Source organism: Diadema antillarum, unplaced genomic scaffold, assembly GCF_040938485.1.
Source record: "Diadema antillarum isolate AM-2024a unplaced genomic scaffold, OU_Dant_1.0 seq00000455_RagTag, whole genome shotgun sequence".
NCBI classification, from domain to species: Eukaryota; Metazoa; Echinodermata; class Echinoidea; order Diadematoida; family Diadematidae; genus Diadema; species Diadema antillarum.
This window is the reverse complement of record NW_027271427.1, coordinates 587,404-610,585: the sequence shown is the minus strand read 5'-3', so window position 1 is coordinate 610,585 and position 23,182 is coordinate 587,404. Positions and strand designations below refer to the sequence as shown.

Below are 23,182 nucleotides of genomic sequence, written 5' to 3'. Positions count from 1 at the left end.
TCCTATCCATATTCGTAATTAAGGTGTTGCCCTTAGAAACATCAGTATTACGCGATAAGGAATCAACTTTAGTGTCATCAATAATAAATGCTACATTCATAAAGCTTATCATAACGCATGCTTTTATGTGCGCTCTATATCATTCAATGGATATAAAAAAATATAAACAAACAAATGAATAACAAGTATAACAATCACTCTAATACATAAAATAATTAACAAAAAGGGTTATGAATATTTATCTTCATGATGGAAAACGGAAAAAACGGGTTTTCTTTCCATCCCTTCATCATCTCATTTGCATTACGTGATTGTGTCCAATATGAACCTGTCATAAATGTAGAAAGGTGAAAACTATAAACATAAAATACTATGCTAAAACTATGCAACATGGAAAGAAACAAACTATTCTTTTTAGTCCAACACGGTGAAAACATCGCTTAGTATCTCAATCATCTGTTTGTTTGTTTGTTTGTTTGTTTTTGTGTTGTTGTTTTTTATTGCAGGAAGGTTTACCATGCATTGGAAACAAAATGAAGCAAAGAAGAAACATATACCTTCGATCCTGCTGCTGATATACAGAGGGCAAGAAAGAAATCGTCTGCTATCTTGAAATTGTAAAGCGTTAACCTCTGAAGGTTTGGCATGGTGCAGATACTCTTGGCGTAAGCCTCTGATGCAGCAGGGGAGATGTCAGGTCCACAACCGTGTTCTATTGATTGAAGCTTTGCAGCAACATAATATAAAGAATACGTTATTGACATGACCGTTAAATATATATATATATATAAATAAATATATATATATATATATATATATATATATATATATATATATATAATTTTGCCCATATTTTCTTAAAGATTTGATTTCCTTCTGCTCATCCACTTCAACCCGTTCTCTCCGTTCTTCCTTCACTCTCCAGTTATCACGTGATCCCCGCACCTATACCCACAGCGGTTACATACAGTGATAGGGCTTTTTTGGTTACTCCAGTATTTCCCCATCTCCGCGCAATAAACTCCCTATATCTATATTCGTAATGGAAGTGTTGACCAAGTTCAAACAATAGTTGAAAAATTATCTGTGTACTCAATCCTAATGTTGTTATTGTTATTGATTTGTTGCTGTTATATCATATGAAAATAATGCTGTATCTGTCCTCATTTTCTCCGGATTAATGCACTTAGAAACATCAGTATTACGCGATAAGGAATCAACTTTAGTGTCATCAATGATAAATGCTACATTCATAAAGCTTATCATAACGCATGCTTTTATGTGCGCTGTACAATGGAGATACAAAATATAAACAAACAAATGAATAACAAGTATAACAATCAATCTAATACATACAATAATTAACAAAAAGGGTTATAAATATTTATCTTCATGATGGAAAACGGAAAAAACGGGTTTTCCATCCCTTCATCATCTCATTTGCATAACTTGATCGTGTCCTATATCAACCTGTCATAAATATAGAAAGGTGAAAACTATACATACAATAATATGCTAAAACTATGTAACATGGACAAAAACAAACTATTCTTTTTAGTCCAACATGGCGAAAACATCGTTTAGTATATCAATCACGTGTTTGTTTGTTTGCTTGTTTTTTTAATTACAGGAAGGTTTCCAATGCATTGGAAACTAAATGAGGCAAAGAAGATACCTTCGCTCCTGCTGCTGATGTAACAAGGGCAAGAAAAAAAACATCTGCTATTTTGACTTTGTATAGGTGTAACGTCTGAAGGTTTGGCATGGTGCAGATAGTCTTGGGGTAGGACTCTGATACAACATGCAGGGGAGATGTCAAGACCGCAAAGGTGTGTTATTGATTGAAGCTTTGCAGCAACAACATTTAAGGAATACATTAATGATATGACCCTTACAACAAGATATGACCACATTACTCCATGCACTTCTCCAATCCCCCTATTTGCTCCCCATATATCAACGTATCAGCTTTAAAGTCCTGCTTATTGTTTACAAGACATGAAATAATCTTGCTCCATCTTTTCTTAAAGATTGATTTCCTTCTGCTCATCCACTTCAACCTGTTCTCTCCGTTCTTCCTCCAGTCTCCCGTTATCACGAGGCCCCCGCACTTATACCCGTAGCGGCTAAGGCGATATGATTTTTTCTTTCTTTTTTTTTTTTATTTCCCCATCTCTTTGCAAGAAAAAACTTCCTATCCATATTCGTAATTAAGGTGTTGCCCTTAGAAACATCAGTATTACGCGATAAGGAATCAACTTTAGTGTCATCAATAATAAATGCTACATTCATAAAGCTTATCATAACGCATGCTTTTATGTGCGCTCTATATCATTCAATGGATATAAAAAATATAAAAAAACAAATGAATAACAAGTATAACAATCACTCTAATACATAAAATAATTAACAAAAAGGGTTATGAATATTTATCTTCATGATGGAAAACGGAAAAAAACGGGTTTTCTTTCCATCCCTTCATCATCTCATTTGCATTACGTGATTGTGTCCAATATGAACCTGTCATAAATGTAGAAAGGTGAAAACTATAAACATAAAATACTATGCTAAAACTATGCAACATGGAAAGAAACAAACTATTCTGTTTAGTCCAACACGGTGAAAACATCGCTTAGTATCTCAATCATCTGTTTGTTTGTTTGTTTGTTTGTTTTTGTGTTGTTGTTTTTTATTGCAGTAAGGTTTACCATGCATTGAAAACCAAATGGAGCAAAGAAGATATATATACCTTCGATCCTGCTGCTGATGTACAGAGGGCAAGAAAGAAATCGTCTGCTATCTTGACATCGTGAAGCTCTAACGTCTGAAGGTTTGGCATGGTGCAGATACTCTTGGCGTAAGCCTCCGATGCAGCAGGGGAGATGTCAGGTCCTCCCCTGTGTTCTATTGATTGAAGCTTTGCAGCAACATAATATAAGGAATACGTTATTGATATGACCATTAAATATATATATATATATATATATATATATATATATATATATATATATATATATATAATTTTGCCCATATTTTCTTAAAGATTTGATTTCCTTCTGCTCATCCACTTCAACCCGTTCTCTCCGTTCTTCCTTCACTCTCCAGTTATCACGTGATCCCCGCACCTATACCCACAGCGGTTACATACAGTGATAGGGCTTTTTTGGTTACTCCAGTATTTCCCCATCTCCGCGCAATAAACTCCCTATATCTATATTCGTAATGGAAGTGTTGACCAAGTTCAAACAATAGTTGAAAAATTATCTGTGTACTCAATCCTAATTTTGTTATTGTTATTGATGTTGTTGCTGTTATATCATATGAAAATAATGCTGTATCTGTCCTCATTTTCTCCGGATTAATGCACTTAGAAACATCAGTATTACGCGCTAAGGAATCAACTTTAGTGTCATCAATAATAAATGCTACATTCATAAAGCTTATCATAACGCATGCTTTTATGTGCGCTGTACAATGGAGATACAAAATATAAACAAACAAATGAATAACAAGTATAACAATCAATCTAATACATACAATAATTAACAAAAAGGGTTATAAATATTTATCTTCATGATGGAAAGCGGAAAAAAACGGGTTTTCCATCCCTTCATCATCTCATTTGCATAACTTGATCGTGTCCTATATCAACCTGTCATAAATATAGAAAGGTGAAAACTATACATACAATAATATGCTAAAACTATGTAACATGGACAAAAACAAACTATTCTTTTTAGTCCAACATGGCGAAAACATCGTTTAGTATATCAATCACGTGTTTGTTTGTTTGCTTGTTTTTTTAATTACAGGAAGGTTTCCAATGCATTGGAAACTAAATGAGGCAAAGAAGATACCTTCGCTCCTGCTGCTGATGTAACAAGGGCAAGAAAAAAAACATCTGCTATTTTGACTTTGTATAGGTGTAACGTCTGAAGGTTTGGCATGGTGCAGATAGTCTTGGGGTAGGACTCTGATACAACATGCAGGGGAGATGTCAAGACCGCAAAGGTGTGTTATTGATTGAAGCTTTGCAGCAACAACATTTAAGGAATACATTAATGATATGACCCTTACAACAAGATATGACCACATTACTCCATGCACTTCTCCAATCCCCCTATTTGCTCCCCATATATCAACGTATCAGCTTTAAAGTCCTGCTTATTGTTTACAAGACATGAAATAATCTTGCTCCATCTTTTCTTAAAGATTGATTTCCTTCTGCTCATCCACTTCAACCTGTTCTCTCCGTTCTTCCTCCAGTCTCCCGTTATCACGAGGCCCCCGCACTTATACCCGTAGCGGCTAAGGCGATATGATTTTTTCTTTCTTTTTTTTTATTTCCCCATCTCTTTGCAAGAAAAAACTTCCTATCCATATTCGTAATTAAGGTGTTGCCCTTAGAAACATCAGTATTACGCGATAAGGAATCAACTTTAGTGTCATCAATAATAAATTATTAGTGGAAAAGTGAGCAAAGAAAATGGGATTCCATCGGGATTCGAACTCGAGACCTCCGGATTGCCAGACCGGTGCTCTACCGACTGAGCTATAGAAAGCCCTAGTGCAGTGTTCGTCCCAGAAACCCTTAATTCTCAATGCTCGGGTGGTCAGAAGCTATAGCAGTGTGTTTGTGTGTGACACACACGCACACACTTGAACCTGGCATAAACCCGAAGGATAATTCAACTTGGGGATAAATGCGAGGGATCACCGAAGTGATGCAGCTTTTTGAGTTTGTAACAAATAAAGACAGAATGAACTGACCACTTTTCCACTAATAATTTGTGACCCTGCACCTCAAAACAAACAAAAAGTCGCCAGACATTAATTCTCAGTTAAGACCATATTCTGAAAGAGCAGACTTTTAGCTTTAAAATGATGTATAACTCAAATCAAATGGACTCTCCTAACCTATCTAAATATTGGAAAGAAAGTACAAGCTCAGGAAAAGTGTGAACTGAGGAAAGAGGCTCTGAAGTACAGCGTCTATTCAAGCGCTTAATCTTTACCAAACCGTGCTGGGTGTGCGATGAATGGAACAAAAAACAGGAAGTAAACCACCAGAGTAACAACAATGAAGGGATTATTAGATAACACTGAAATTAAGCATGCCTCATTAACACATTCTGTCCATAATTAATGCCAACTTTCAAAGCAATAGCACTATCCTTTCAAAAGTTATTAGAGTTGAAAGTGAAGAGTGTTAACAAGGTTTTTCAGAAATGAAAAAGGAATTCTAAAGACACACCTAATCACACTATTCTACCAAAAATGTTCGAGATAAACTGCTAGAAAAACACACTTTCCTGCCCATTTTATGATACCAAATTTTAGCATAATGTAAAAGAAGACCCGCTCTTTCAGAAAATATAAAAAAGTCAAGTTCGGCTAGGTTGACCCATTTCACTTATTTTCACTCCTCACGCAAAATCAGTGTGTGCGACTTTATGTTCGTTTTGAGGTGCACGGTCACATTTATATTCTTTCTGGTCAGTTCATTCTGTCTTTATTTGTGTGTGACACACACGCACACACTTGAACCTGGCATAAACCCGAAGGATAATTCAACTTGGGGATAAATGCGAGGGATCACCGAAGTGATGCAGCTTTTTGAGTTTGTAACAAATAAAGACAGAATGAACTGACCACTTTTCCACTAATAATTTATATTCTTTCTGGTCAGTTCATTCTGTCTTTATTTGTTACAAACTCAAAAAGCTGCATCACTTCGGTGATCCCTCGCATTTATCCCCAAGTTGAATTATCCTTCGGGTTTATGCCAGGTTCAAGTGTGTGCGTGTGTGTCACACACAGACACACTGCTATAGCTTCTGACCACCCGAGCATTGAGAATTAAGGGTTTCTGGGACGAACACTGCACTAGGGCTTTCTATAGCTCAGTCGGTAGAGCACCGGTCTGGCAATCCGGAGGTCTCGGGTTCGAATCCCGATGGAATCCCATTTTCTTTGCTCACTTTTCCACTAATAATTTATATTCTTTCTGGTCAGTTCATTCTGTCTTTATTTATCAATAATAAATGCTACATTCATAAAGCTTATCATAACGCATGCTTTTATGTGCGCTCTATATCATTCAATGGATATAAAAAATATAAACAAACAAATGAATAACAAGTATAACAATCACTCTAATACATAAAATAATTAACAAAAAGGGTTATGAATATTTATCTTCATGATGGAAAACGGAAAAAACGGGTTTTCTTTCCATCCCTTCATCTCATTTGCATTACGTGATCGTGTCCAATATGAACCTGTCATAAATGTAGAAAGGTAAAAACTATAAACATAAAATACTATGCTAAAACTATGCAACATGGAAAGAAACAAACAACCATTCTTTTTAGTCCAACACGGTGAAAACATCGTTTAGTATATCAATCATCTGTTTGTTTGTTTGTTTGTTTGTTTGTTTGTTTTTGTGTTGTTGTTTTTTATTGCAGGAAGGTTTACCATGCATTGAAAACCAAATGAAGCAAAGAAGATACATAATAATTACCTTCGATCCTGCTGCTGATGTACAGAGGGCAAGAAAGAAATCGTCTGCTATCTTGACATCGCCAAGCTCTAACCTCTGAAGGTTTGGCATGGTGCAGATACTCTTGGCGTAAGCCTCTGATGCAGCAGGGGAGATGTCAGGTCCTCCCTCGTGGTATATTGATTGAAGCTTTGCAGCAACATAATATAAGGAATACATTATTGATATGACCATTAATAAATATATATATATATAATAATCTTGCTCGTATTTTCATTAAGATTTGATTCCCTTCTGCTAATCCACTTCAACCCGTTCTCTCCGTTCTTCCTTCACTCTCCAGTTATCACGTGATCCCCGCACCTATACCCGCAGCGGCTACATGTACGGTGATAGGGCATTTTCGGTTACTACAGTATTTCCCCATCTCTTTGCAATAAACTCCCTATCTATATTCGTAAAGGAAGTGTTGACCAAGTTCAAACCATTGTTGAAAACTTATCTGTTTACTCAATCCTAATTATGTTATTGTTGTTGTTGTTGCTGCTGTTATGTCATGTGCACATAATGCTGTATCTGTCCTCATTTATTTTTCCGTATTAATGCACTTAGAAACATCAGTATTACGCGCTAAGGAATCAACTTTAGTGTCATCAATAATAAATGCTACATTCATAATAATAATAATTATAATAATAATAATAATAATAATAATAATAATAATAATAATAATAATAATAATAATAATAATAATAAGGTCTTATTTACCCAGGGTTACCTCTTCAGTGTTGCCACTGCTCTACCAGAGGGCCCTGCTATTATTATTACCCTAGCGTTGCCAGGTACCCATTTGTACACCTGGGTTGAGAGGGACATTGTGGGTAAAAACATCTTGTCCAAGGATGTAAGCACTGGGCGGGATTCGAACTCGCGGTCCTCCGTTCGGGAGTCGGGAGTCTTATCCACTATGCCACAGCGCCCCCATAAAGCTTATTATAACGCATGGTTTAATGTGCGCTGTACAATGGAGATTCAAAATATAAACAAACAAATGAATAACAAGTATAACAATCAATCTAAGATATACAATGATTAACAAAACTTGTTATGGATATTGATCTTCATGATGGAAAACGGAAAAAACGGGTTTTCTTTCCATCCCTTCATCATCTCATTTGCAGTACGTGATCGTGTCCTATATCAACCTGTCATAAATGTAGAAAGGTAAAAAGTATAAACATAAAATACTATGCTAAAACTATGCAACATGGAAAGAAACAAACTATTCTTTTTAGTCCGACACGGCGAAAATATCGTTTAGTATCTCAATCATCTGTTTGTTTGTTTGTTTGTTTGTTTTTGTGTTGATGTTTTTTTATTGCAGGAAGGTTTCAACATGCATTGAAAACCAAATGAAGCAAAGAAGATACATATGGGTCAGAATTTTGATCGATGTACAATTGAGCCAAAACAAGGCAAAATTTAAAAAGTAGGAAATTCTCCAAATCATTCATCTTACCTGAAAGAATATAACTCAAGCTTTAATATGAACCCAATTATACTAGGATTTTCCCAGAGGAACAAGTTTTTATTCACCGCTGAAGTTTACCATGTCCAGAGCAGCGAACGTCCGTGAGGAATAGTACTGCACATACATTTGAATACCATTTAACATAGTTTGCAAAGATCTTATTCAGTTCAAAATCCTAACGAAATATTTTAAGGGACATGTGTACGTGCTTGCAGAATATCAAACTTGTACTCTTAACCTGTACGTAATGGTAGACAACTGATGATTTAACTAAATTCGTCATTTCTGTTGAAATATTGCTCTCCCGCTAAACACTTTCTCCACTTTAAGCGCATTTTACAGAAACTCAATATTTTGACCTCTTATTTCACTATCCCATACTTTAATCCTCACTCCCAAATAATAACATACCTTTTTAAGATGTATCTGATCTAGGCAGTCTCTATAACCCAACAAACATGGCATAGTTTTCATCACGGAGGTTGGCACGTAGCTCACGGACGTTCGGAACAAGCAAGATATTGAACAATGCAGCTCTCTTGAGTTGGAAACGCATTCTACTCACAACAAACAGCAATTTCATGTCGAGAACAAACTCCTCTGCAAAATCCTGAATAGATATTACCAATTCTCAATTATATAAGCTTGTTGATCTTCTCATACTAAGGAATCAAAGAAACAATTTTTCCATCTCTCGTAAATGAACGTACAAACGTACGTGTAATCTCAGTGACGTAATCCATCCTTGAGAACGAATATATTTATGGAAATCTCGTAATTATGAAGTAAAGATTCAGGTCCTAAACTTGTTATATAAAGTCTACAATGCAAAATTTGCTGATAACGTACATGGTCACAGCTAGAATTATGACAAAGAATAAACATAGAAAAACAACAGAAATGTGCTCCGTTATAGAAATACGAAGTTTAGCTGCATGGGGAGGGCAAACGAACACGTTAGGAAGAAATCCCTCTGTGTTTGCTCCTTGAGTTACACACTGTACCGAGGAGAATTTGTGTTATTATATTAGTCAGAAATGATAATAGGTTCCATATTGCGAAGTTTCGTCATAACAAGACACAATAAGTCCATATAACTAGGATGGATGTTTGTGACTTCGATATTATACAAAATGGTTTGTTATAACAAACATTTTGTAGCGCGTCATTTCGGAGGCTCGTTATTCATACAGTTTGTCAATACGAAAATTGATAGAGTTCGTATAATTATGAAGCTTTTTTATTCGGTAAATGATAGGAATCTCCGAAGGTTAATCGAAAGGTTTATTAATTGGAACATGAAAAATCATGTTCGCTTATCCAAATGTGGAGAAACAAATTAACAACTAAAATCCTCCAAATTTCAAAATCTCATAATAACCGCTTTCACCTAAACGAATATCAGGCCCATTCCACTTTTAGAAGAACAGACCTAGAAATAGTGATCCTTAATAGGCCTATCTATTTTTCGGACTAACAAACTTTCGGAATAAGAACATTTTTAATAACAAACCTCCTGAATTACCTACAAACATTTTTTTTTTTCATTTTCGGAATAACAAACCTTTGGACATCGGAGTAACGAATCTCTGGAAGAGCGAGCGTATCAAAGTGCAACCTTAAACCTATTCTTAATCATTACTTTTTTAACACGTGTTTTCAAAGTAAGCACAAAAGCACAAACAAATTGACGATCTCTCTGTCTTTTAAATGTAAAATGAAAAAAAAAATCTTGGAAAGAATTACAAATGAACATTGCTTTTCAGTGATGAGTATAAAATAACACCATGTGATGATAAGCGGAGTATTAATTGTATACTGCATTATTTTTGTTCACTTGTGACGGCATTTCGATGAATAAAAAACATAAACAAACAAACAAAAACTTCTCCAGAGGAATTTGGTATAACGGGAGTGCACTGGCAATTCTCTTCTCTGTGTGTTGGAGCTCGATCCCTTCTCTGTTTCTCAGTCATTTTCATTCAACTGTTTCCACGTCCTTTTGAAACTTTTCCGTTTCTTATTCAACACATGCCCATTACAGACTTCTTCCGTCATTATCCTGAATGTGATTGCGTAGCACTTTTCAGATTTGTTTTCGTTTGTTTTGTTTTGTTTTTGTTTTCTGTTTGGTCGCAGCATGTTCAGGCTATTGAGGGAATGAGAGAAAAATCGTCATGAAGAGAAAAATAAGAATGAATTAAGGCATTTAATATCATGACAATTACAGCGAACGTCCGTTATGGAGACCAAAACTAGATGTGTTCTGTTTGAGACGGCAGATACCATACTCAAAAGATAAACACTTGGAGCACCTGTCACTAAAAAGTGGCACTGATCCTCTTTCTCCTACTATGTAATCCACTGACTTATTCTACCAACGAACATCCGTGACCAAAACGTTTTCCGTTTGTTATTACAGGTAAATTGAGTGATGAACGTTATTCACTTTTGGGTAAGAGCGGCTCCGTGATTTGGTAATATTTTCAACTAACATTAACTTTATGTGCAGTGATGTATTTGTAATTATCAGAAATTTCCTTTCTCGGACAGAACGTCCGTGAGCGAAACTTTCAGAACCTGTAACAGTTCAAATTGTCTCCAGAACCTCATTAGAAAGAAATTTAAATGGACAGAAATTACAGATTACGCAAAATTCCATTTTCCTATAACTTTGTTTTCAGTGTTTAGCTGTTTTTGTATAATTAGAGGGAAAACAAGCGTAAAATTGTGAGTAAATTGTCAACTATTTGTTCCTCATGATCACATAACGCCTTAAAAATTCTGAATCTACTGCTCTAAACTTTTTGTTTACTTTGTAAAACTTTATTTGTCGCTATTGGAGCCAAAGGTTTTAAAGAATATAGGACACTTTCGGGACAAGTTATCCCTATCGGAGGGATTGCATACGTCACGGACGTTCGCTGGAATTGTCACGGACGTTCGTTCTACTACTAGGGTCATGTTCCAGGACTGATAACTAATCGGCAGAGAGTACCTAGCCTTCCTAACTCTTTCAAAAATTTGAAAAGGTATTGTCAATGCAAATTATAAGAAATTTGACATCCTTACAACATATGTATTGCTCGGAGGGAGATCAGGGGGTGAATTTTCAGAGAAAATATTAATTATTTGTGACCGTGTACCTCGAAACGAACATAAAGTCGCACACACTGATTTTGCGTGAGGACTAAAAATAAGTGAAATGGGTCAACCTAGCCGAACTTGACTTTTTCATATTTTCTGAAAGAGCGGGTCTTCTTTTACATTATGATAACATTTGTTATCATAAAACGGGCAGGAAAGTGTGTTTTTTCAACAGTTTATCTTGAACATTTTTGGTAGAATAGTGTGATTAGGTGTGTCTTTAGAATCCTTTTTTCATTTCTGAAAAACCTTGTCCACACTCTTCACTTTCAACCTTAATAACTTTTGAAAGGATAGTGCTACTGCTTTGAAAGTTGGCATTACTTATGGACAATGTGTTAATGAGGCATGCTTAATTTCAGCTCAATCGAACAATCCCTTCATTGTTGTTACTATGGTGGTTTACTTCCTGTTTTTTGTCCCATTCATCGCACAGACAGCACGGTTTGGTAAAGATTAAGCGCTTGAATAGGCACTGTACGTTAGAGCCCCTTTTTTCAGTACACACTTTTCCTGAGTTTGTGCTTTCTTTCCAATATTTAGATAGGTTAGGAGAGTCTATTAGATTTGAGTTATACATCATTTTAAAGCTTAAAGTCTGCTCTTTTAGAATATGGTCTTAACTAAAAGTTCATGTCTGGCGACTTTTTGTTTGTTTTGAGGTGCAGGGTCACTGAAGGTTTGGCATGGTGCAGATACTCTTGGCGTAAGCCTCTGATGCAGCAGGGGGAGATGTCAGGTCCTCCCTCGTGGTGTATTGATTGAAGCTTTGCAGCAACATAATATAAGGAATACATTATTGATATGACCATTAATAAATATATATATAATAATCTTGCTCATATTTTTTTAAAGATTTGATTTCCTTTTGCTCATCCACTTCAACCCGTTCTCTCCGTTCTTCCTTCACTCTCCAGTTATCATGTGATCCCCGCACCTATACCCGCAGCGGCTACATGTACGGTGATAGGGCTTTTTCGGTTACTACAGTATTTTCCCATCTCTTTGCAATAAACTCCCTATCTATATTCGTAATGGAAGTGTTGACCAAGTTCAAACCATTGTTGAAAACTTATCTGTTTACTCAATTCTAATTTTGTTATTGTTGTTGTTGTTGTTGCTTTTAATGCACATAATGCTGTATCTGTCCTCATTTTTTTTCCGGATTAATGCACTTAAAAACATCAGTATTACGCGCTAAGGAATCAACTTTAGTGTCATCAATAATAAATGCTACATTCATAAAGCTAACGCATGTTTTATGTGCGCTGTACAATGGAGATACAAAATATAAACAAACAAATGAATAACAAGTATAACAATCAATCTAATACATACAATTATTAACAAAAAGGGTTATGAATATTTATCTTCATGATGGAAAACGGAAAAAACGGGTTTTCTTTCCATCCCTTCATCATCTCATTTGCATTACGTGATCGTGTTCTATATCAACCTGTCATAAATGTAGAAAGGTAAAAAGTATAAACATAAAATACTATGCTAAAAGTATGCAACATGAAAAGAAACAAACTATTGTTTTTAGTCCAACACGGTGAAACATCGTTTAGCATCTCAATCACGTGTTTGTTTGTTTGTTTGTTTGTTTGTTTTTAATTGCAGGAAGGTTTCCCATGCATTAGAAACTAAATGAGGCAAAGAAGATACCTTCGCTCCTCCTCTGATGTAACAAGGGCAAGAAAAAAAAAAACCATCTGCCATTTTGACTTTGTATAGGTGTAACGTCTGAAGGTTTGGCATGGTGCAGATACTCTTGGGGTAGGACTCTGATACAGCAGGGGAGATGTTAGGTCCGCAAAGGTGTGTAATTGATTGAAGCTTTGCTGAAACAAAATATAAGGAATTAAAAAAAACACGTGATTGAGATACTAAACGATATTTTCGCCGGGTTGGACTTCAAAGAATAGTCTGTTTCTTTCCATGTTACATAGCCTTAGCAAAGTATTTCATGTTTATCGTTTTCAGCTTTATACGTATATGACAGGTTGATATGGGACACAATCACTCAATGCGAATGAGATGATGAAGGGATGGAAAGAAAACCCGCTTTTTTCGTTTTCCATCATTAAGATACATATTTGTAACCCCTTACTGTTATACTTGTTATTCATTTGTTTGTTTGTATTTCTGAATTGTACAGCGCATATAGAAGCATGTGTTTTTAAAGCGCTTTATGAATGTAGCATTTATTATTGATGAAACTAAAGTTGATTCCTTATATAGCGCGTAATACTGACGTTTATAAGCGCATTAATCCGGGAAAAAAATGAGGTAAGAAACAGCATCATGTGCATATGATATAACAATAGCAACAACAAAAACAACAAAATTAGGATTGAGAGTAAACAGATAAGTTTTCAACAGTGATTTGAACTTGTCAATACTTTAATTACGAATATAGATAGGGAGGTTTTCTTTTTTGGCAGAGAGATGGGGAAATTACCGATATAAGGAATACACTAATGATATGACCCTTACAAAAATAAATTATATGACCTCATAAATCCACTTCTCCAATTCCCTCACTAACTAAGTGTGTTCTATTGATTGGAGCTTTTGCATCAATATATACATTAATGATATGACCAAGGAATACAATAATGATATGACCATTACAACCACCGTAATCGCCCTAACTATGCGATCTGCCAAGTTATATGAAAACGGTATAAGTATAAAGATTCATGCGCAGTTTTGATGCACATTGATTTAACTTAATAAACCATCGATACGTCATAATACCGTTGAAATAAATGATTCGTAAATTTCCCGGCAAAGTTTCTACATTTCCCGTCAAAACTCAATGTTTTTACAATTTCCGTCGATGCCATTTCCAAAATTTGTACATTTCCCGGGGAGGCGTTAGTTCATTTCCCTCCCGTTGTACAAATCTTCGTGTTTGTATTATACAAGGCTCCCCATGAATGAGGGCTACACACTTCATGGCAGAGGTATGAAAAAAAAAGATCATTTTGTATCTCATTTTCATTATTCAGTTGTCACTGATACCACCGTTGTGAAAACATTAAAAACTACCATTTTATATTTTTGCAGATTTTTTGCAACATTTTCATCCTTTACTTTTACACACTGCCTCGTCCTCTTTTGTTGTTGTTGTTGTTTTTTGGCAGTTAGCATTGACATGCGTTGGACATTTCCTTCAATAAAAATGAGCTCAAGTAAAAAGAAAAAAAAATCGGCAAAAAAAATAAGGCGTAGGGAGAAGAATAAATAAATGTATTGTTTTTTTCCGAAAAGAACATTCTCAGATAACTGAATTGAAGATATGGCAAAGACCTGTACACTTTTAGTGCTTTTTTTCTCTCCGGGGTTGGTATGATCTGTATATTGTGCTACAAATGAACTTTAACCTGTCTACTTAGGTTTTTCTGCTGAAAAAGATGGATAGCCGACGATTACAGACCGGATATAGCACGAATAGATTCATAGACAGTCAAATTCAATACCGCTTTTATGCCCTCTAAATTCAGCAACATTTTTTTTTTCTTTTCAAACGGATTAGATAGCATTATTTCACAACGTTCATGGGGCTCACAAGATAATAGGGTTACACATGCCCAAATCATCTGGTTTTACGGTTTTGTGATATAATAACATAGAATATTCTGTAACTCTTCTTTTCCTATCTCTCTCAACATAGGCCTAATATTTTCTATGATTATGCAGAACACCTAAAAATTTGATCTCAAGTGTACTGTAAAAAAAAAGTTACATCTTTGATATATAATTATGATGAGTTTTTTTTATTGTCTGTTGTTGTACACGTCAGTCTTGTCAGTATATGAATGATTTTAATTTTCAGTATCTTTTTTTTTCTTGCATAAACACAGACGAATTGTATGAATATAGTTTAAAGGAATGAATTATTAAGTCGGGGGGGGGGGGGGGGGAGAAGGGAATTGGGGTAAAACAACATAACCTTGTGACTGTAGTTCTTTTGAACGCAAACTACATACCACATGGAATACCAAGGAGGCAAATCCTGAGATGGTCTAAGACCATGGAACAACGAGTAAATACATATCCCCTCTTTTCATGACAAAACAAGCTTTACCGATTGTGAGCAAAATGACCTTGCATCACAAAACAAACAAAAAGTCACACACACTGATTTTGTGTGAGGACTGAAAACATCTTGACTTTTTCATATTTCTGAAAGAGCAAGTCTTCTTCTACATTATGATAAAATTTGGGATCATAAACGGGCAGAAAAGTGTGTTTTTGGCATATTATCTAATTTTCTTTTGTTTGCAAAAAGTGTGATTAAATATGGCTTTAGATTATTCTTTTCATTTCTTAAAAACCTTGTACACACTCTTCACTTTCAACTCCTGTAACTTTTGAAAGGATGATGCTGCTACTTGGAAAGTTGACATTAATTAAGGACGGAGTGTGTTGATAAGGCAAGCTTAATTTCAGTTTAATCTAATAATTCATTCGTTGCTGTTACTCTGGTGGTTTTCATCCTGTTTTTTCTCCCATTCATGGCACAGCCAGCACGGCTTGGTGAAGATAAGCGCTTGAAAAGACACGGTACTTCAGAGTCTCTTTTCTCAGTTCACACTTTTCCTGAGTGTGCGGTTTCTGTGCAATATTTAGATAGATTAGAAGAGTCCATTTGATTTGAGTTATACATCATTTTAAAGCTTAAAGGCTGCTCTTTCAGAATATGCTCTTAATTTTATGTCTGGCGATTTTCTGTTTGTTTTGTGATGCAGGGTAACAAACGATCCTCTAAGGTTGGAAAGCACGATTCTAAAACATTATGTTTTTTCTTTCATTTAATAAGGCGTCCATAAGGTTCCACTGTTTCCACAGCACATGATTCTTCTAACGTATACTTATGCATCAATCATCTTTGATCTTATAACTGTGTATCATCATCTCCTGAGTGGAAGTTAACTCAATTCTTACAAATTATTTCTACGCTGTTAAAATTAGAGAAAAAAACACATAATAATGTATCATACAAGCACTTTAATAGATTCATTCGAACCTTCTTACAGCAATCACAGCTGATGCCAAAATCGACAAAGAAAAGTAAAGAAAATAGTAATACTCTTTGAACAGAAGATTCTAACCTTTGATTGTGAGGCCATAGAAGCCATTCCTGTGTAGAACGCGTCATGCAGCTGGACGTCGTCCAGTTCCATTGACATGAGATTGGATAGTGAGCAAATGCCTCGACCAGCAAGTCGAGCAGAAGAAGCAGGACTATCGTCCTTGTCTGCTATATCACATTTATCTGAACGCTCCGATGCCTGATGATTGAAGAAGTAGAACATTAAGACATTCAGTTTTGCGTTTGTGTTACACTTGAAATGTGCAATAATCTAAACAGAAATGATGGAAAGAGGAATATTTGGTATTTTTCAGTGAAAATTGTGCTAACAACTTGCAGAGATATCAATTCTGAATGCATGATCAGTTGAATGTCACAAGTTGGGTATGCGATTGACATCCTCGTTTTCTTTTTGATCCGGCCACTCATTGTGCGTGTGTGTATGTGTGTGTGAGGCACACAAAATACAACAAATGAACTTTGACTGTAGAATTAAAACAGGTCATGAGAATTATAAGAATTAACGTATAATCATAACTCTCGTGAAAATAAAGCTATAATGATGTACCGTGCTGCTGTGTATGCGGCATAACAGTAATATAGAAACGTAGTGATGTGAAGGAAAGGTGAACAATGCTTACAGAGTAACTACAGGCCTGAAGTACATACATCCATCCAGAAGTTGTATGGTCAGAACCTCTAATCCGCAATGATGAAAGTGTGTTAAGATGAGGAATCAGAGGCTTGGCGGCATCCAGATAATTGCATTCAAACGCGACATCAATGACAAACAACAGTGCGTCCTCATCCTCAACATTTAACATCTCACATAAGAAACCTAGGACAGCCGTTCCAACATCTAGTCCTTGCGCTGCAGTGAAGTAGAGGAGGTATCGATACAACTGGTAGTCATCAATCAGCTGTTTTTTCAGCTGGTTGAACTCCTCCAGGTTGTTCTCATACAGCCATGCCAGATGTATTCCCGCTAGATACTCATGAAATAACTTGTGGGGAATTCGGTATTCAACCACAAGTTCTGTTTTTCTCTTGTTGTTTTCCAACTTTGAAACAAAACGCTTCTCTCTTGTGAGGACCCCAATATCACATGCCGTCTGTAAATCATTTTCACCTGCAGTGAGGTCTTTTCCTCTGAATACAAGTTCGTTACGAAGGAGACTATACAAAGCATCTTTGCCAAAATTCTGTAAACAGTCGCCACCTTCCTTTAATTTCTTTTGTTGGTCTTCTTGGTCAGTCACCTTACTAGCATAGTGCTCTTTAAGAAGGAGGATCAATTGGTCGAAGAGTTTGGAAAATGTCTTTAGTTCCTGAATCACACTGCGGCTTCCTTCGTTCTGCCAAATGAAACAAAGCATGCTGCAGTAAATGGGGTAGGGTGCCATATTCTCTGCTACAAGGCTGTTCTTCTCTGTCATCAATCTAATGAGACTCTCTCTGGCCTCTTCGTCGTTTTGGAAGAATTTCGAAATGTAGCAGGAAATATCACTTGGCTTGAAGCCCTCAATCTTAACAAATGCGTACTGCTTCTTCAATTTCACATCGGCTCTTATCCGATCAGCTTTCCACGGTCTAGTGGTAACAATAACTCTGGAATTTGTGAACTTCTCGCACTTGATCACTGCAGGGGTGGCATCTCTTGAATATTTTACGCTGATATCCTGACCGTACTCATCAAGACCGTCATAGAGAATCAGTACTTTCTGCTGGTTCGTTCGAATGTATTCGTCTAATTCAACCCAATCACAGTCCAGGTCGTCAGACAAATTGTTCATGATGGTATGACTAAAGCATGTACTCTCCTCGATTTCCCTAAGATGAATTAGGAAAAGGAGATCAATGGTCTGCAGACATCTTCCCAAAGCCCAGTCAAGTGCAAGTTTAGCAAGAAAAGTTGTCTTGCCAACACCCGCTTCTCCACAAACTGCAATACGTCTGGGCATACCTCTTTTAGTGCCAATCTGCTCCAAGTGTTTAATGAAATTATCATAACTGATGTCCTTTTTTTCATCGCTCTTATCATTAGAGAACATCACTAAATTTGTGTAGATATCCTGCAGCTTCACTGATGATTCCGGATAAAGAGGGGAAGTGCACACACTGCTGTACATGCTGACATAATGTTCCTGTAACTCCTTCTTGATTTGTTGAACTTTACTTGCTGGAACTGAACTTGGTGAACCTGATGAATCTGAAAGAAAGCATATTTGAGATTATCAATTCCAACTAAATCTGGAATGGACAATGCAACAAGGATTCTTCTATGTATACCAAATCAGGGATTCAGTCATCTCATTATTAGGCCAATACAACGCTAGAATGATTTCACGGATGTCACATTGTTAATCACAGACCCCCATCCTGCGGCGCAGGGAATGGGGGGGGGGGGGGATCACGGGCTACAAAATATTGCTGCCATTTCTAACACCCGTTTAACATTTTGTTGTATCATTTCCCTCCTTTGATTGATAAAAAACCCTTGAAATCCTCCAAACATCTTCTTACTGACATAGTGCAGCGTGGACACAAGAAGAAGAAGACTGTAATCTAACGTCTAAAGTCATTCACAATCATTCACTGTTTTACCATATTTTAATCATAACCATAAAAGCACATAAAAAAAAAAAAATTGGACTGGAATCAAAAACCATTTTGGCCAGTTCCGAATAAATTGATCTTTAGAGCTGTGGTCGAATGGAGCAACATTACGCTAATCCCCTTAAAAAAATCAAACAAACAAGCACATAATTGTAATGTAAATACCTTCGCACACTATGCTGCCGCAGACTTAATTCAAAGATTCAGTATCTGATTGTATGGCTACACATTTAATTTTCAATCAGATTGGAAAGCTTGCCAGCCAATTCATATTATAACATTTTTACTATGATGTAATTTCTAATCTGTAACTCCCAAATGAGTGCCAATAAATACAGTGTACTACTAAGTATACATCATTATGCAATTTTGTATCTTTGGAAAATGATATTTTAATATGAGAGATGAGAGAAATATATAGATATGTCTAACAGAGTATAAATTAAGGCGTCTGTAACAAGTGTGTGGATTCTGTCAATCGATTCCTACATTCTGGTAGTTGAAACACCCACAATGACATCCTCAAGACAAATGACAGATTACTATAATATATAGCTGAAGGCAACTGTCAAGTGATAAGCTGAAATAACACTGGCAATTTCATCTTAAGCATATGGCAATTTCATCTCTCAGCATGATTCCTTCATGCTGGGAGTTATGATACAGCTTACATTCAACCTTTGTGTTTTTTAATTAAAATTACACAAAGTTACTGCAGATGATTAGAATATTAATTGTAGTATATTGAAAGTATTCTTAATGGTATGACACGTTACCATTTTTTCCTAATATATTGCTGCAAGAATGTCTTTACTTGTCATTTAAGTTAATGCAGACAATTAAATGTTGTAGCTGAATTATAAATAAAGTCCTATCATGTTACAGTTTGAACAATTTCAAATCTCTTTCAAAATACTTGATGACAAGAGATCATGAAATATATGCATTCATACAAGTTTGGTAAGTAAAGAAATAAAATAGGGCAGAAGGATTATGAAGGTTGATTTCGGGGAATAAATTGTACAGTAAACTATTTGAAAAGTACAGAATCTAAGAGGATTGGGAGTAACCCCTATCGTGACCTATCGTCATTGCCCCTGTTACGAGTTATCCCCTCCCCTCTGATCTTTGCTCATATTGATGCTACGTAGCCACTGCGGTTATTGCCATGAAGCCAGAATATAATAATGTTGTTGTTATTGTCCCTGTACAACACAGAAAGTGGTGAATTATTTTATGAACCAATACTTGGCTCCTTCAGCAGAATGCTGCTTGTAACTGGCAGCCTGGCATTTTATTCAAGTAATTCTAGACTAAACTTTAATTGGCAGGTGGATGAGAGGAAACAGAGGGCTTGAGATGATGACATGATGCCGCAAAAAGTGCGTATATGACTATTTGTTCTCCCATGAGCTATCATTATCATTATATATTTTATTTATTGATTGATTCATTTATTCATTTGACCATATAAATAACATCTAGGCTACATAACAATAACATCGCAATCATGAAACAAAAACGACAGTGAACATAACCACACATACTCTATGCATGTAACAAAAAATGGTAGAGGAATAGATCATGACAATAATTACGGCGTACAGTCTAATCAGGACTACTCTTTTAATGATCACTATCATGTTTGTCTCCTGTATCACTCTGTCTTTAGGAAGATTACTCTATGCATCGTTTTTAGACTGCACAGTGCACACACTAATTTTCATCATTTCATCTTTAAAGTATGATGACCTACCAGAGGGTAGATGTGTCTCAGCAATCCGGACAAGATTGGCTCTCATCAGAGCTTCTCTCAATTCTGATCGAAGTGACGACGGGCTCACCCTCTCCCTCCATTTACGGAGCATGCTGACAGTTCCATTATTTGTAAATTCATGGTAACGACCGTTGGTTTTGATAAAGTCCTGGATTACTCCTAAAGGGAAACCCAATCGTTTCCCCAGGTTCTCAATGTCTCTATCGTATGAGATATCTCCTGCAATATCTGTCAGAAGGGTATCCACGTCATCTGACATCCTGTGATAAATTGAGAGGAATGGGCTCATTTTGAATTCTGTATAATTATATACATTAATTACGTGAATAATCAAGTGCCTCTATCAGTTCTGCTTGTTCAAGTTTGATGCAAATCCTATTGTATCCCTGATTGAGTCCCCTACAGTATTAAAGGGGATAAAGCCCTAAGTGAAAACAATGCATGGGTGGCAGTAAATGCATTAAATCTGTAATATTGGGTCATCAAGGATAGATTTCTGCTGCAACTGATTGACGATTGCCCTATATCGACAAAAATAAGCACTGAAATGATTAGTGTTCTAGTAGCAGCCATGATAAACAATTATGGGCGTACGTGCTCGAGCAGGATTCGAAACTAAGACCTCCTGAACTCCAGACAGGCGTCATCTCCAATAGAACATCGAGCTTTAAAAAAAAAAGAGAGAGATTTCTAATCGATAAGATTCAGTCTTTTGTTGCGGTGGGGTTACTTACATGCCTCTCAATTTACAAGGGAGATGTGTGATACAATACATCCAAGATCTGTTGTGTGAACTAAATGTATTCATTTCTGTCGTATAATCAGCTTACATTAGTGTTTCGTCAGAGTGTTATGACTGAAACATAACGAATTTAAACATCCATTTATTGTACCTTTCTAACAATTATGAGACTACAAAATCAAGGCCTACACCATCGAGTAGGCCGGTATACTCACCACAATAGACAATAGCACATCCATTTACATTGCAGTGATTAAAGGCATCACATGGTTATTTCTGTTAATGATGAGCATCTTTTGTGTGTTCGAGCTATTCATTCATTTTCATTCGGAGACTTATTGGCATTGATTGGCATGCAAGGAGGTAGTTCAGACATTTCTTTTTAAATTTCTGATCATCAATGAACCAAGTTTGTAGTTGTTGTTTTCCTTTTTAATCATTTTTTTTGTGCACTAGTACTTTGAAATGAGTAACCCTCGATGGAGGCCATAACCAGATCTTCCCTTCTTCGTGAATACCTGACAATTAGGCAATCTCCTATGTGACGAATCACAAACAGGAGAAAGTCGATGTAACGTACACAAATGGATATAGGTTTCCCAGATGCTAACCTTATCATGCAATCAAAGTAGTCGATCATTTTGTACAATGCAACACAAAGTTCGAATGGCTGAGAGAATAAAACCAGCCCTAATCCAGATGATCAGTTAAGTCTGCGAATCATTGTAATCATGAGTCGAAATGTGCCTATTGAAAACTCATGTCAATCACGGTGAAAATTCCCGACTGGTTTTCCTTTTGTGAAGCAATCATTGCAAAATGTTTTTCAACTGAACTGAACATGATTTTACAAAGGTCAGAAACATACACTTGGAACTTTCCATTCTTTTTTTTTAAGAAACCCGGTATGCAAGCTTTATCCACTATCCTGCCTGCCATCAAAACTGAAAGTCATACGGACGATTTGAAGACATTCCTATCTGATTAAAATTTCCTGTTTTGACTGTGATATGGTTTACCTCTTCTCATGAACTTGGTGTTGAAACTTGACATGTTTTTCAGCCTTAGCTGGCTGTTCTTCCTTCTCACGCTGTTTGGGCATGATTTTCAGCGAAGTATTGCCGCCCATAATGCATGAAGTCGAAATGGAGGATGGTGCAGGGTTGTAGTAGGTTTGTCCTATACTGGCGATTTCACGTCGTAAGGTGGTTAGACTGGGAGAAGTTCGTGGTTAATCGATGAACTGATCATCAGAACACCTCACCGGACTGAATTCTTAGTTCATGACCTGGAATGAAAAAGGCATATGATCACTCTTTTTGCTGTCATTGATCAGTGTACTTTATATTTGTGTAGGATAGAGAACTGTCTCCTGGGCACTGTTGCAAAAAGGTTGAGATCTTCATTAAACATAAAACATTAAACATACATAATTATCTAAGTACCAAATTCTGATTGACCAATATCTGACTTGAGTAAGATATTCTGACTTGCATTTGACTGCATGTGCTCATCCAAAAGAACGCAGAATTTAAAAAAAAAATGGATTCGAATAGTTTGATTACTATCATGATTATGAAGTCTACTTTTAGTTGTATATAGACCTACCTGCATCGTTTGTGTAAAGAAATAAACGAATAAGAAAAAAAAAAACGATCAAGAAGGCCGATTACACTCAGGAACTAATCATAGTCCCGGAGCCTTTTCTGTTTGCGTGCTGCGCTCACTTGTGTGTGTGTATGTGAGTGTGTGTTTGTGTG

At 36.2% G+C, this 23,182-nt stretch overlaps 1 protein-coding gene and 1 non-coding gene across 2 annotated transcripts; one reads left to right on the top strand and one right to left on the bottom strand.

The window, feature by feature from the left end:
* The first annotated feature begins 5,890 nt into the window (after positions 1 to 5,890).
* On the top strand, positions 5,891 to 5,965 carry Trnaa-ggc (transfer RNA alanine (anticodon GGC)). The gene has a single exon. It is a non-coding gene; the product is annotated as a tRNA-Ala (tRNA).
* A 6,709-nt stretch (positions 5,966 to 12,674) lies between these two features.
* Positions 12,675 to 20,939, bottom strand: LOC139732918 (NACHT, LRR and PYD domains-containing protein 1 homolog). The gene is made up of 4 exons (XM_071643755.1): positions 20,660 to 20,939; positions 16,929 to 18,496; positions 16,307 to 16,486; positions 12,675 to 13,027 (listed from the first exon to the last, which is right to left on the bottom strand). The coding sequence occupies exons 1-4, from the start codon at positions 20,937 to 20,939 to the stop codon at positions 12,830 to 12,832; spliced, it is 2,226 nt and encodes a 741-aa protein (XP_071499856.1). The 3' UTR covers positions 12,675 to 12,829.
* Between the last annotated feature and the right edge of the window lie 2,243 nt (positions 20,940 to 23,182).

Bases quoted from the DNA above. Each gene is read 5' to 3' on its own strand.
- LOC139732918 (XM_071643755.1), bottom strand. From the start codon at position 20,939: ATGTCAGATGACGTGGATACCCTTCTGACAGATATTGCAGGAGATATC. The intron at 16,487-16,928 runs GTAAGCATTGTT...TTCAATCATCAG, and splicing joins TTCAGGCCTGTAGTTACTCT to GCATCGGAGCGTTCAGATAA. The intron at 13,028-16,306 runs GTTAGAATCTTC...ATTTTGTTTCAG, and splicing joins CTATGGCCTCACAATCAAAG to CAAAGCTTCAATCAATTACA.